The following is a 13,295-nucleotide window of genomic DNA, read 5'->3' as shown; positions in this document are numbered from 1 at the left end:
AGCCTGTCTGAAATAACTCTTCGGGGGGGGGGGAGGGAGGGCAATTTGCCCCTTTTAGCAATTAAAGTGTCTACCTTCTGATTTGGGACAGCAGCTTTTAGTGTATACATTATCTTCATTATGCTGAGTTCATCAACTTAATGCATTTACTTCTGTAACTATAAGCAGCTATTTCAGCAAGTCTATTCATCTTTTTTTTCCTTTTCTCTTAGTTATTGTGTACCAAGATACCAATGTATACTAATCGTATACCAATAACACTGATAAAATGCAGGAATGGATTTAAGAGAATGATGAACTAACAGCGCAGCTTTTCCATCCGACAGCATTTCAGAATCTTTTGGGTACTAAAGAGCAGCTTCCGGAAGCTCAATTGCTTTATGGAACGTAAATAAATTATGAATGACCATTACATTTAGAAAAAAATCAAATAATGTAGAAGCATTTGGGTCACAGGCTAACAAGCAATTTCTTATGAAGTCATTTCAGTCCCCATCCTCGGGGCAGCAGTAAAAAGAACTAGTGTTCCGCTTTTCTGAGCGCCTACATTAGTAAAGAGAGCAAAAAAAAAAAAAAAAAAAAAAAAAAAAAAAAAAAACACACACACAAAAAGAGAGAAATTAAAGTCCTTTTCATTGCACTTATGAAGGAAATACAAGCAAAATGAAAGCCTTCAAGGGGTCGCATACGCTATCGCAAGCGTTAACACCTGTTGATGCTGGAGCACTCATTCAGGAGAGCTGAAGACACAAACCAGAGCTTCACTGAGCCCTGAAGTGAAACGTGAGGAAGGCTGAACGTAAGGAGGAAAAAAAAATAATTAAAAAAAAAAACTTACATTTTTTAATTCAGGCCGTATAATGCCAAATGATTTAGCTTCGTTTACCTCACTCCTACGACATTACAAGCCTTGTTAACTTCGCGGGCACTGACAGAGGCTTCAGGGCACGCCGACCAAAGGGTCCATCTTCAACACACACACACCAAAAAAAAAAAAAAAAAAAAAAAAAAAAAAAAAAAAGGAATAAGTGAAGACGCAGCAGAAGAACTAGCTGAAGCGAAGAAACCCTCCAGAACTACCTTTTCTGCCTGCCGAAATCAAAGCGTGCAGGCACAGCACCGCCCCCGCCGCCTCCCCGCGGCGCTCCAGCGGCAGCGGCGGCCGGGGGGGCGGTGCAGCCCGGCCCGGCCCGGCCATGCGCAGCTCGGCTCGGCTCGGCTCGGCTCGGCCCGGGCCGGCCCTGCCCGCCACCCACACTGCGCCCTGCCCCTCTCCTCTCCTCGCCGCTGCCCGCTACCCTCCACGGCGGCGAGGGCGATGGTTTCTCTGGGAAGCGCTGCGGCTGCCGCGTCCGCCGCTCCGCGCCTGGGCCGCAGCGGGGGCCTGCGGCGGCCGCGGGGTGAGGCCGGGCCGGCGGAGTGGGGCGCAGCCGCGGGAGCCGTTCGCTGCGCAGGCTCGGCCGGCGGGGGCGGAGGAGGTGGCGGGCTGCGGAGGGGCCCGGCCGCGGGCGGTGTGGGCAGCGCGCGGGGCGACCGTTGGGAGAGGCGTTCGAACCGTTGGCCGTGACTGTTGGCGGCGGCGGCGGCTGCTGCTGCCGCCAGCGTGAGGCGATGGCCCCGGCCTTTCTGCCGGGTGAGGCCGCAAAAAAAAAGGCCTCAGGGAGGGGGGAAGAAAAGGTGGAGGCGATGCCGCCACTGACGCGGCTGCTTGAGTCTGAGCCTCAGGCGGCGGCGAAGGCGGGGCGACTGGCGTGGTTTCGCCTTGGCACCCCGCAGGCAGGGGCTGTGCGTGTCCGAGCAGCGCGGGAGGGCGCCCGGAGCTTCTGGGCTCCCAGCGCGGGGATGGAGATGGCCCTGGCCGTCTAGGGCAGGTGGCGTTCGCTCGAGAGGGAAGCGGCTTTTAAACATACCAAGTATGTAGTCTGTCTTCCTCTGAAGGGGGAAAAAAAGTCGCCCTCAGTGCGATTTCATGGTCTTGAGCTCGCTGGACAGTTGAATGTTATCTTCAAGCTTTATTCTCCCCATATGTATAGACCCAGGTAGAAGCATAGCTATCAAGCTGTTGTCGCTTTTATGAGGCATAAGCGCATGGCTGTTGGTTTCTCTTAAGCTGACAGCTTTTTGTGGTAAAACCTTGTGCTGAAGCTCTGTGTTTAATGCCTTCCCGCAGTCTTCCTCCATCCCTCCCAGATAATCTAAAGGATGCATGGATGCTCTACCAGTTCACTTCGTAAAATCTTAAAGGTTCTCAGCTTGCTCCACAGCACTGTAGTGGGAACCTCCGCAGCTTTACTAGCGGGTGAATTAAGTGATAGTGGGGGTGAAGAGGGACATTACAGTTTGCTGTTCAGACCCCTGAGCTCTGGCTGCCTGAGTGCTACAGGTGAAGATACCTATTTTGAGCACCTGTTCTAGGGAGACAAAAGCACTGTGAGAAGGTTGCTTTGCCTTTTACTTTAAATGAGTAGGCAGCAAAAATCAGCTTTCAAGTATGGCAGACCTGTGCATTTCTGGTAAAATTAAATGGATAAATGAATAAATGTAAATTGAAATAAGAGAGCAATTATAGGCAGCAGCAGAAATACAGCTTGCACAATTCTATTTTAAAAAACTAATAGCAAGGAAAAGACAGAAACCCATCATTATAAAAAAAATGCAGTAAGAAGTTGTAGTATATCCATATATTCATATCTGTACAGAGTTCTTTCACAGGCTTAGCAATAGCTTTCAAAACCTCACTCTGCTCCTTTAGACTCAAGACCAGTCAGAGCTCCCTTTTTGCAGATGTATGTATCAAGAAAAGGGATTCCTAGGCAAAACTGTACCTTCTAAAGCTGAAAGTTGTATTTAGCATACATCTTCTACTAGCTGTTCTTCGTCAGTAGTCTGGCTGTCCTGTGTTCGTATTTTCTGCTTTTGTTTTCCCTTTCTTCTTGATTAGGGTAAAAGATTCTGATGAGAGGAAAAGGAAGAGCATTAGAAGTGTTTTCCTTCTGTGAACTTCAGTGGTAAATCTTAGAACGTTTTAAGTCTTAACTCAGATTTTATTGTTTTTACTGTATTTACCTCTCTCCTAGTATTCAAAAATCAACGTGTCTAGCAAAAGAGCAAAGACTAAGACCACCAAGAAGCGCCCTTACCATGCCACTTCCAATGTATTTGCAATGTTTGATCAGTCAGAGGTTTGAGAATTCACAGAAGCCTTCAACATGATTGATAGAACAGGGATGGCTTCATTGACAAAGATGACTTGCACGATATGTTCACCTCCCTTAGTAATGTCCCTTTTCTGTTTACTGTTGTCAAACAAGTTAGTGCTGTTATGAGAGATGTCTCAGTTTGCTATGAATATCTTATTCAGGTGACTTTTTCTTTAGTTTTAAAGAACAGATATGAATCATTTTATTTGTAGGGAAGAATCCAACAGATGAATACCTAGGTGCCATGATGAATGAGGCTCTAGACCCCATTAACTTCACCATGTTCCTCACGATATTTGGAGAGACGTTAAATGGCACAGACCCAGAAGATGTAAACAGAAATGCTTTTGCTTGTTTTGATGAGGAAGCAACAGGTATGTGGTGAAATTATGTTGTTTATTTGGATTTTAAATAATATGCTTATATTTTCACCTTTATAATGAAGTATTATGCAGTAATCCTTCTAGATGGCATGTTCCACCAAGTAATCAGAATCTGATCTGACTAATGAGAGTGGAAACAGTCTGGCTGTTCAGTGTGGGTACTGAGTGCTGGTATTAATGTTCTTCTGTGGGCTTGAAGAGGAGTGGTTACATGCATGCCATGCGCTTGTTCCCCAAAGTCAAAATAAGGTACATTTGCTCTAAGAAAATGAGAAATTCAAAGTGGTAATATATGACTTTCTATGGCCTTTAAAAGGTATCAGATGTGCAAGCTGCAACTGAGTTTGTCCCCCTTTCCCCTTTCTTCTGCAGTGGATTTGATGTGTATCTGAATTCTTTGAGGTATTTAGTATTTCAAGACAGACTGGCTAGACTGTGTAAACTCTTTTTTTTTTTTTTTTTTTTCCTAAACCCTCTTCTTGACTGGCTTATGTTTTGGCTTTGATGACAAATGCCTTGTGCTGTGCTCTCACCCACAATTTGGTTTATTTTCAGGTTGCAGGAAGGGCTATAGTCTTAATGATCTAAGGATATAAACAGGGTGGGTCTAAAAGAGAGAAATGACTAATTAAACTGATAAGCACAGTGAGGAAAGAAGCGAAAATGCAGAGCTTGTTTTTATTTTATCAGATTTTAAAGTTTGCATCTGCAATCGTGACGTTAGAGTTTATGATTTTATTTATATTATTAGTGAAGGCTAAGATTCTGGAGAGCTGTTTAGGAACATGGAATGAATTCCGTAGGGCATTCTGTGGAATTACAGAATATCAAGTCTTTGCCATGTTGTGAACATGTCAAGGCATCCAGTTATCAAGGATCCAGGCAATATTAGCACATGCAGAAATTATATAGCCTTTGTATTACAGATGTCATTGCACCTATAATCTTTTCTCACTGCTGTCTACTACAGCATTTCAGTCTAATCTGTGGATAAATGCTCTGAACCTTTCAAAAGATATTATTCTATTTCAAACAGCTATTTTCAGTTTCTGTATTTTTAGCACCTTTCGACTTTTCAAAGAGTGTCCCCTTCCTGCTGGGGTGTAGGTAAACAGGCTTTCTGTTGGTAAGGCCTTTTCAAATGTTAATTGACTTCCTCCCTCTTCAGAGAAAGCTCTTTACCATCTCCTAGTGAAGGAAGTTTTGTTAGCAGGTTAATTATTTTCTCTCCACAGGTAGTCTGACTCACTGTGCTACAGGGTTTTTTTTTGTGTGCCCCAGAACAAGAGCTTGTGATTTAGAATATAAAGAAAATGACTGTGCTACCAGTTATTTTGAACAGTAGCCCTATGTGTGTATTTAAGTAAGTTACTGGTTCAGCCTCTCCCCACCCCCCTCCGACCCCACATTAATGAGCTTGATTTGATTATTTTTAAACTCTCTGTGATAAATGTTTTAGTCTAGTCCTCCTATGATTTTAGCATAATGGTTCCATGGCCTCTTCTGTGTCTTATGCCATCCTCTAATATTAATTGGGAAACAAGTTAGATATTTATGTTAAGTTTTGTTGATTCTGGTTCATAACTAAAATGCATTCTTCATAACAATGTGTAATGTATTTGTGGAACCCATTTATTCATTTTATTCTCAGACTTGACTTTTGGTCAGTTTGTTCCATTTCAAAATGAACAAAAGCATTTCTAGCTATGTCAAATCTCTTTTTTTGCCCACTTAATAATCCTCGTGTGTGCGCGCATTATGGGCTTGAGTTGTAGCTCTGCATCAGTGTAGTTCTTTTGAAGAGGAATAATGCAAATCAGATCCTCTTTGTAAGCATAAAGCAATTGTACTTGTTGGTTTCCATTCCCTATATTGCCAGTCTAGTGGGGTGTGTTACTTCAGCATTACTGTCACATAAATCAGTGCACTATGAAATTAGTATAAAAGCTTATATCCACCAGCATTTGGTATCTCTTTTGTCTATGCTCTTTGACTCCCCTCCCCCCGCCCCGTCATCTGCTCTGTGCTGTCTGCCAGAGACTAAATCTTAAATTTTGCTTCATTAGTTAGTTACTCCCTGTCTATATTAAAGTTGTGTGTGAGTTAATTTGAGGAAGGATGGGAGTAGTATTTGGTTAATAATTCTGTGCTGATAAAACTTTTACTGTATTCCTAGTCTGGCAGCCTAGTTCAGAGGTTATATACCTATCTATTCAGACTAAAGCAATTAAATCCTTGAGGCTAAATTTGCAGCACCAAAAGCCTTGCATTCTTTGAATACTAATCCTTATGTCATCTCTCATCACTGTTTGATCTCTATAGCACTGCAGAAGGGGAGAACCTAATCTATTTAGCTGTGCTTTTCCTTTCTTGACCCACAAAGAAACAACTGGAAAATTTGACCTGATTCTTCCCTTCTGAGTTAACTTGCTAAATCCTATCTGAAAGTCTTTTCTGTTATAAACTCTTCCCCTGGACACTTGCCAGCAATTCACTGTATCCATGTAAACTGCCTCCAGCAACAGTATTGTGCAGCAGTGAAAAGCCAAGCACTAGTTATTTAGTCCCTAGTGGAAACTAGTTTATAGAGGATGCACAAATATATCTAATTAAGTCATGAAAATATAATTCAATTAAGAGAACATCTTGTATAATGAAGATTAGCAGTGACTTTATTTCTACCTCAGGAATTTGTTTTTCTACTTGGAGTTGTTTAAGATCAATATATAGTATTGCTAGGTCACAGCAGATCAAGAAACTGTATAAAATAAATCAAACTTTCCTCCTCTCCTTTAAATTAAAGGAATTTCTTTAGAGTTCAACTGAGGAATTATTTCAGGCTCTTGGTGCAAATACTCCGCATATATTACATGCTGTATTAGTTAACTTTATGTCTGTTGTTGCTGTCTCACTATTCATCCAGTTGCTTTTGAGGACTGTCTAAGAAACGATTTCTTCCCTTTTATGATTTTCTCCCTAAATTGCATTCTAGGGTTTATTCAAGAAGACTACCTGAGAGAGCTGCTGACAACTATGGGAGACAGGTTTACAGATGAAGAGGTAGATGAGCTACCTCTCAGAGAGAGAGAGGTGCCAATTGACAAAAAGGGGTATTTCAACTACATTGAGTTCACATGTATCCTTAAATATGGAGCAAAAGATAAGGATTATTGAGCAAATCTCTGGATGCTGGCAGACAGCTTTTTATTTTCCATTTACTTTGTTTCTCAGGGTTTGTTTTTTCTTTATTCCTGTTAGAGCATTTTGCATGCATTTTTAGCATTTCAGCTCTTCTATGGACTCTGAAGCTGCTCAGGCATACCTGCACCTCTGTGTTAAGACTGGAAATGGACAGGGAGATGGGATGGCTTACAGTGATAGAGGTTTAGGGACAAATATCAATGAATGTAAAGACTCAAGTAAAAATGTTAGTGTTAGCTAGATTTTTACATTTTGTGGTATTTTTTCAAATAAAAAGCTTATATTAAGTATATCATTAAACCTTTTCTTACTAGAAGTGGACTGTTTATATAATCATATCTGTACACACTTTTGCAAGTGGATACGATCATGATGTTATCTATTTTTGCATTAGAAAATGAAGTGTAAGTTATTTAAGCATACTGTATTGCAGTAATTGTGTACTTCACTTACTATTGTGATAGGCTATAAAATAATGAAAAATCTCAATGATTCAAATTTTAGTACATTGTAAGTTAATGGTTTTTGTCCTAGACTTGCACATTTAAATTTTAAAAATCCTATAGATGTAATTCAGGTGGTATTTTACCATCTTTACTTACCATTTCTTGACACTGAGTACCATATTGATACTGCTTTTTAAAAACTTATATGAAAAATCCAAGTATTTCCTTAAAAAAAGAAATTGTGTATGAGTAGAGTGTGAGTGATACTTTTTTCCAGATCTGCAGCCTTGACAATATAGAATTCATTCAATTTATTTGCAGACATTTTTTCTTTCCTCTTCCTATTTTTTCTCAAAATGAAGTGAGAATGGGGCTTGAGGAAGAAGGAAGGTGTGTTGCTTTATTTGTATTCTTGCTTTCCAAATGAAACAATACACAATTTATTTTTAAGAGCTTCTCCCCACAATAGTGTTTTGTGTGTGTGAGGAGGAGGCATTCGTTTTTAGTTCTGTTTCTCATAATTATGTCCTGTAGTTCTTGTGGTGTGGAATGCATAGCAGATTTGATAGAATACTCTGAAGCAACTCCATAATTTGAGTACTGTGGTTCTTTTGTTTTGGTCTTGAGAGAAATGGTCATCAATATTACTTCTGTCACTTTTAGGAATTGCATTGTTGTCCTTTAAGAATTTACGCTACCAAACAGAAAATGTCATTTGGTTGAGAGTGTTTTGCTGTTTCCTGGGAGGCTGATATTATGAATAATAGATTCTTTAAAAAATTCCATGAGAAGACAGTGATTTTATTTGTGTTAGAGATGCACTGTTCTTTCATGGATAGCCTACTAGAACGATCTCCTTCTGAGAAGGGCAATGCTATAAAAATGAGTTTACTTTTTAGCTTATTCTGCTGAAATTGTGCATGCAAAATATGTGATGGAAATGCTATTCTCATAACATATTTGATACATTCTGGTTTATTAAGAATATTTACTATCCCAACTCCATGCACAGTGAGTGCTGTTAGGAAATCTTTTTTTGCATTATAAAGCCAATAAGAAAGAGTGTATCTGTATGCATGTTCCTGTAGGAAACACTTTTTGTCAAAAGTCAAAACTTTCAAACCTGTAGAAAGTGCAGCTGGGTTTGCACAAAGAAGCATACACCCCCAAAGAAGGTGCCTTGTGGCCCAAACTTTGTAGCACACTTTTCCCCATCTACTTTCCCCAGGAGCTTTGGAAACTGTGTAGCTCCAAGAGTTCTGTCAGTGATATAACCACTCGTACACACAGGCTGTTGTTGTAATACTTGTTCATTTGATCAGTTCTAAGTGGGTTCAGATGGTACGTTTGTTAAAACGATAGCTCTTTACTGATGCTCTTGTTCACGCTGATTGGTGGTACCCGTAGATCCCTAATGCAAGGGGACCAGTGTAAAAACCTCAGCACAGTGCTTAAAACTTCTTTTCCATATACAGTTTAAAAACTAAGTGTCTTGGTGAAATTATTTGTCCTTGGCTTAGGGCTGGATATATACGAGTATCTAAAATACAATGATACAGGACTTTAATGTAGGTTTTAGGAAACTGATTTCTGTGAAATTTTTCAGTGGTTGATTTATTTATATCTAAATCACTGGCTGTACTGCTATCCTTCTGATACTTTCATTTTCTTTTAATCCTGTTGTTTGAACTATGGTCTGGAAATAATTTGGTGTTTAGTGTCTTACTGCATTAGGAAGTATACTGGTTGTGGTTTTTTTTATGGGGAGACCCTGATTTTTTTCATATTGAATGTGATTTGTATGGAGATAAGAACTCTGGGAATTACCATCCTCTGAGAGTATGATAGAGGCATGCTCATTTTCCCAGTTATTCTTTAAAATGGGTCTTCATACCTGTAGGTAAAAGTTCTGCTTCATCTCCTCTACCTTCATCCCAATTAGCTTTATGAAAGAATTGGGACTATTTGGACACATAAGGGGCCACAGAGTACTAACAGTAGGACGAAAAGAAAAGCGCGAACCAGTGTTCAAAACAGTTTCAGAGAAGAGGTTTACTAAGAAGAAACCGAGCTGCTTCAACAATAAATTTTATATCAGCAGCTGCTTTTTTTCCCCCTCCCTGAAAATATTAAAACTGCATTTAGAGGAGGCAGAGACATCAAACTGGAAAAATAACATTTGTAGATTATCAGTGAAACAAATTTTGCCGTTTATTGTGGAGGCAAAGTCAGCCAGGTCTTTACCAGCCACCCGACTGAAGACAGCCTCTCTCATTCTGTCTGCACCGCAGGAATGTCTGCAGTATCTTCCTTGCTTTCCTTCGAAGGGAACGGGCTCGGGGCTCGAGGCCGATACTCGGAGCCATCAGTAGGTGGCATTACAACTCTTAGCACTACTTTAGCTAAGGGGCAAATAGCTCGCCATGTTAATTTGTTGTTTTTTTAAGGCCCAAAGAGCTCATTTGATGCAACATACAGAGGAAAACACGGTCTGTTCCCACAGAAGCTCTGCTTCTACTGCGACAAAGACTAATGCTGTTGGGATTTTTCAAATTGCAGTTTTGGTATGCACTGAATTTTGGCTCTTTCATCAAATTTATTCATTACAGGAAAGAGTGAAAAGAGATATTGGCGAGCAGTTGTTACAGTCATGTATGTATAATGTACATGTGGCATATGTTTGTAAGAGATCAGATTTCAAAAGTACTTATGCCTTCTTTGTAACTCTAAAAACAGATACGCTGCCTATGCACTTCTTAGTATCTCAGCAAGTGCTCTTGCTCTTTTCTACAATGAGTCTTGAAAAATCTACCCCAAATTCAGACTTGTTTGTTTGAATAACATTGTTTACATATGAAAGACCTAAAACTATTGGGATTTAAACTAAACTATTGAGACTTAGGATGGTATTTCTCTCTTCATTAGCAATAAATACCAATTGAGAAACGCTAGTTTTTGCTCATAGGTTAGGGTTATGTTACTATATAGCAATTCCTATATTCCATTTAGCCTTGTGATGATGAACTGTAATTTGCTAACACTATTGTTTTTAGCCTTGCATTTAGGAGAAATTTTGATTTACCCTCTCAGGTTTTAAGGCATTTAACTGCTCTGATAAAGCATGCTAGAGAAACTGATAAAATTGACTTTTGGTGGCTAATTCAGAGGTGTGGAATTTCTCTCCCAAAGAAATCTTAACAACCTTGCCTTCCCCCCCCCCCCCCCCCACTCACCACTGATCCAGAAAGTGCTTTAAAGTTCCTGGTTGTCTGGAGCCACTAACTCAGGTTTTATGGAGTAACTGTAGTTTTGAGTCCTAACAAATCAGTGTGGATAACAGCCACAAACTAGTTCAGTTACTTCATAGTTGGGTCGTTTAGGTAGGGGCTAGAGTGATGCAGCCTTGAATCCTTTCAGCTAATAGAACTAAAAGTAGGTCTAAAACATTCAGACCGAATATTAAACAACCGAACAATTGAGTAAGGGAGGGTGGAACCATCACAAGCAGCTGTACTTCTTATTACGCTTTTTTTTCCTTTTCTTGTGATGGAGGGACTGAGGCAGTGAGCCCAGCAGAAAGGATTAGGGAGAGCAGTTCTGCCTGAAGAACTATTCTTTCTGGCTGTCTGAGGTAAAGCTCCCAAGAGTGGGGGCTGGCATGCCTGTTACCTGTGGTTGTGGAGGCAACACAGCTGAACACTAAATGAATTTTAACTTAACAACCCTTTTCCTCTCCAGGACTGTTGGTGAGAAGCAGTGCCTCACCAGGGAACAGTCTCACACATCCTGTACCTGGCCTAACACCCCTCACCCCCTTTAATGTGGTTAACTTGTGAGGGTTGTCACTGACCTCACTCTGCCTTAAAGATGTGCACCGTAAGCTTACTGTGGCTCTGCACTTGATGATCCTTGAGTGACTCAGCTATCTGTGTACTGGGGACAGTAACTTTGTAAGCTGTCCCTACTTGCGAATTTGAGCCCTAACTCCTGCAGAGAGAGGAATGATGACTCCTTTCCTTCCTTTCAGTACTTCTTTTTGATGAGAATCAAAAGATCCTTACTTCATATGCTTGTTTTAATAATTCCTATTTTTAGTGCCTGACTCCCCTAGATGGGAAGAGGGAAGTAGGTATCAATCTGGCAGTGTGCTTCACTGTGAAGAGCAGAGGATATGACAAGCATTCTTCCCTGCCTTACCAAATACTGGGTATTCAATACGAGACATCCAAATGTCAAATAGTATGATGCTTAGTCTAAAAAGTGAGAGTTTTAACACAATTTATATAATGACCCTGATAGAGTCTAAATGCTAGGCACTTGATAGTACCTTTGTGGACTATTTCCTGGTGGAAGTCATGGTTTCTATTGCTATTCAAATAACTTCTGTTAACTGCTGACTCATCTCTAGTTCCACTATATGCATTTAATTGCTTAAGCATAAAAACTGTTTTAGTAGCACTCCTTTGCCATGAAAGGCAAACCTAACTAGAATTCTTATGTAATCATTACAAAATCAGAAATATCATGCAAATTGAGTATTAAAAACATATTAAGAAATGTTTGCAGGACTTTAATAGTGATGCATACTAGTCCCAGCAGGCTTCTTCCAGTGAGGAGATGAGAGTTGCAAATTAAAGACATTTACAGCTGGGAAGTTCCTTTTCAAATAGCTGTAGGTCACTGTGACATTTGAAATGGTTGCAAAAAGCTACAGTGAGACCACAATCACAGCACACTAGCCACCCCCCCACACTCCGCAGTATTTGCTTGAGAATCAGCATGGTTTTAATGCCCCATACCCCTAGCAAGCTTCAAAGCTATAGGACTGGGTTCAGTTAAAAGGGGAATTGAGAAGTTTCATGTTAGCAAGATAAGTGTATGAATCTTTGTGAAATATTTTTGGAAGAGAATTAAATGTAACAATTACTTGTAGTTAACGCTTGCCCAATTTTTCCACCAATGTGGGAGATAAGGTGCTGTATATTCATTAGAACCTGGAGCATGTTATACAAAACTCAAGATACTACTATTGACAGTGCTATTGCTATCTTGTTGGCAGAAAGGGGAACTTAGCCATTAATCTGAACTGTTCTATTCTGCCCTGCCCCCTCCTGTGCTAATTAAAAGAAAAATAAAAAGGTAGTAATGTTATTTTTAATTGCCAGAAATCAACATTTCTTTTGGACTTTGTCTGGCCTTTTTTGTAATTACTTGAGTATAATCTTAGAATTTAACTAGCAATAGCTAGTTTCTGTGCTGTTACAAGTGTAGTTATGCAAACTGCATTGGTCTTGCTTATGTTTGTATTGGAGTTCTTTAGCATATCCAGCTATTCCATGGCCTCTTTGTCTAGGTGAGGCAGATGAGAACAGCAGCACTGTTACAACTGTAATTGGGGATGTCCTGCTGCAAGCAGACCTGAGAGGAAGGAGGAGTCATCAAACTCCTATGGGAAGATGGCAAGCAACATTTTGCCAAAATGCAGAACTCTGATTCACCTAATGGAGGGTAATTATAGTCAACTTGTACCCCAAAAGAGGAAGACTAACCATTATCATGAAGTGCTAGTTATAACTGAGTGATGAGCAGAAACAAAACCTTGTCTAGTGGCAGCTAGACCAGAATTTGGAGGCAGGCTACAGTACGGATGAGGCAGTAAGGAGGAGACAGTGATGAGGCTTGTTGGAAGTACTTGGATATTCCTCTTATTTCTGTTGCAATGTATATGCAGTCTGCTACCCCTGAAATTTTCTGCCCCACACTTTTGACATGGATTTTGGGTAACTGAGTAGCCATAAAAACTAATGAATATTAAAATACAAGGAAGAGAATAAGAGAGAAGATAAAGGCTGAGGCACTCAAGTGTTTTCCTGATGCAGCTGGTCAAAGCAGCTCTGCAGTCAAGACCACATAGCCAGGCATCTCCAGATTTCACATACCAGTGTCTCATCCACTGTTTAGTCTGTACGATGGCAACCCAAACCAGCTCTTTCATGGTTCTGTTTCATTTTCAGTGTTTTATTCTCTCTCCTCCCCTTCTGTTCCTTATGCAAGCACTTAACTAC

General features: G+C 40.4%; 1 protein-coding gene and 1 long non-coding RNA gene across 5 annotated transcripts; one reads left to right on the top strand and one right to left on the bottom strand.

Annotated features, from left to right (window-relative positions):
* Window positions 1-614: 614 nt before the first annotated feature.
* Window positions 615-1,176, bottom strand: LOC134137332 (uncharacterized). The gene is made up of 3 exons (XR_009957666.1): window positions 1,081-1,176; window positions 887-967; window positions 615-793 (listed from the first exon to the last, which is right to left on the bottom strand). It is a non-coding gene; the product is annotated as an uncharacterized LOC134137332 (long non-coding RNA).
* On the top strand, window positions 1,163-7,689 carry LOC134137331 (myosin regulatory light chain 2, smooth muscle minor isoform-like). Of its 4 annotated transcripts, XM_062570176.1 has the most exons (4): window positions 1,320-1,400; window positions 2,942-3,008; window positions 3,413-3,574; window positions 6,576-7,689. In XM_062570176.1, the coding sequence occupies exons 3-4, from the start codon at window positions 3,445-3,447 to the stop codon at window positions 6,755-6,757; spliced, it is 312 nt and encodes a 103-aa protein (XP_062426160.1). In that variant the 5' UTR covers window positions 1,320-1,400; window positions 2,942-3,008; window positions 3,413-3,444; the 3' UTR covers window positions 6,758-7,689. The 4 variants fall into 4 exon arrangements, with proteins under 4 accessions (XP_062426157.1, XP_062426160.1, XP_062426159.1 ...); XM_062570173.1 differs by lacking the exon at window positions 2,942-3,008 and having other exon boundaries at window positions 1,163-1,400; XM_062570175.1 differs by lacking the exons at window positions 1,320-1,400; window positions 2,942-3,008 and adding an exon at window positions 1,430-1,633.
* The last annotated feature ends 5,606 nt before the right edge of the window (window positions 7,690-13,295 follow it).

This window comes from Rhea pennata, chromosome 2 (assembly GCF_028389875.1).
Source record: "Rhea pennata isolate bPtePen1 chromosome 2, bPtePen1.pri, whole genome shotgun sequence".
NCBI lineage: Eukaryota > Metazoa > Chordata > Aves > Rheiformes > Rheidae > Rhea > Rhea pennata.
Note: the sequence above shows the minus strand (reverse complement) of the source record. Positions and strands in the feature narration are given on the sequence as shown.

Excerpts from the sequence above, each read along its gene's own strand:
- LOC134137331 (XM_062570173.1), top strand. The coding sequence starts at position 1,319 with ATGGTTTCTCTGGGAAGCGCTGCGGCTGCCGCGTCCGCCGCTCCGCGC. Across the intron at positions 1,401-3,412 it reads GGGCCTGCGGCGGCCGCGGG|GGAAGAATCCAACAGATGAA; the intron begins GTGAGGCCGGGC and ends TTTTATTTGTAG. Across the intron at positions 3,575-6,575 it reads TTTTGATGAGGAAGCAACAG|GGTTTATTCAAGAAGACTAC; the intron begins GTATGTGGTGAA and ends ATTGCATTCTAG.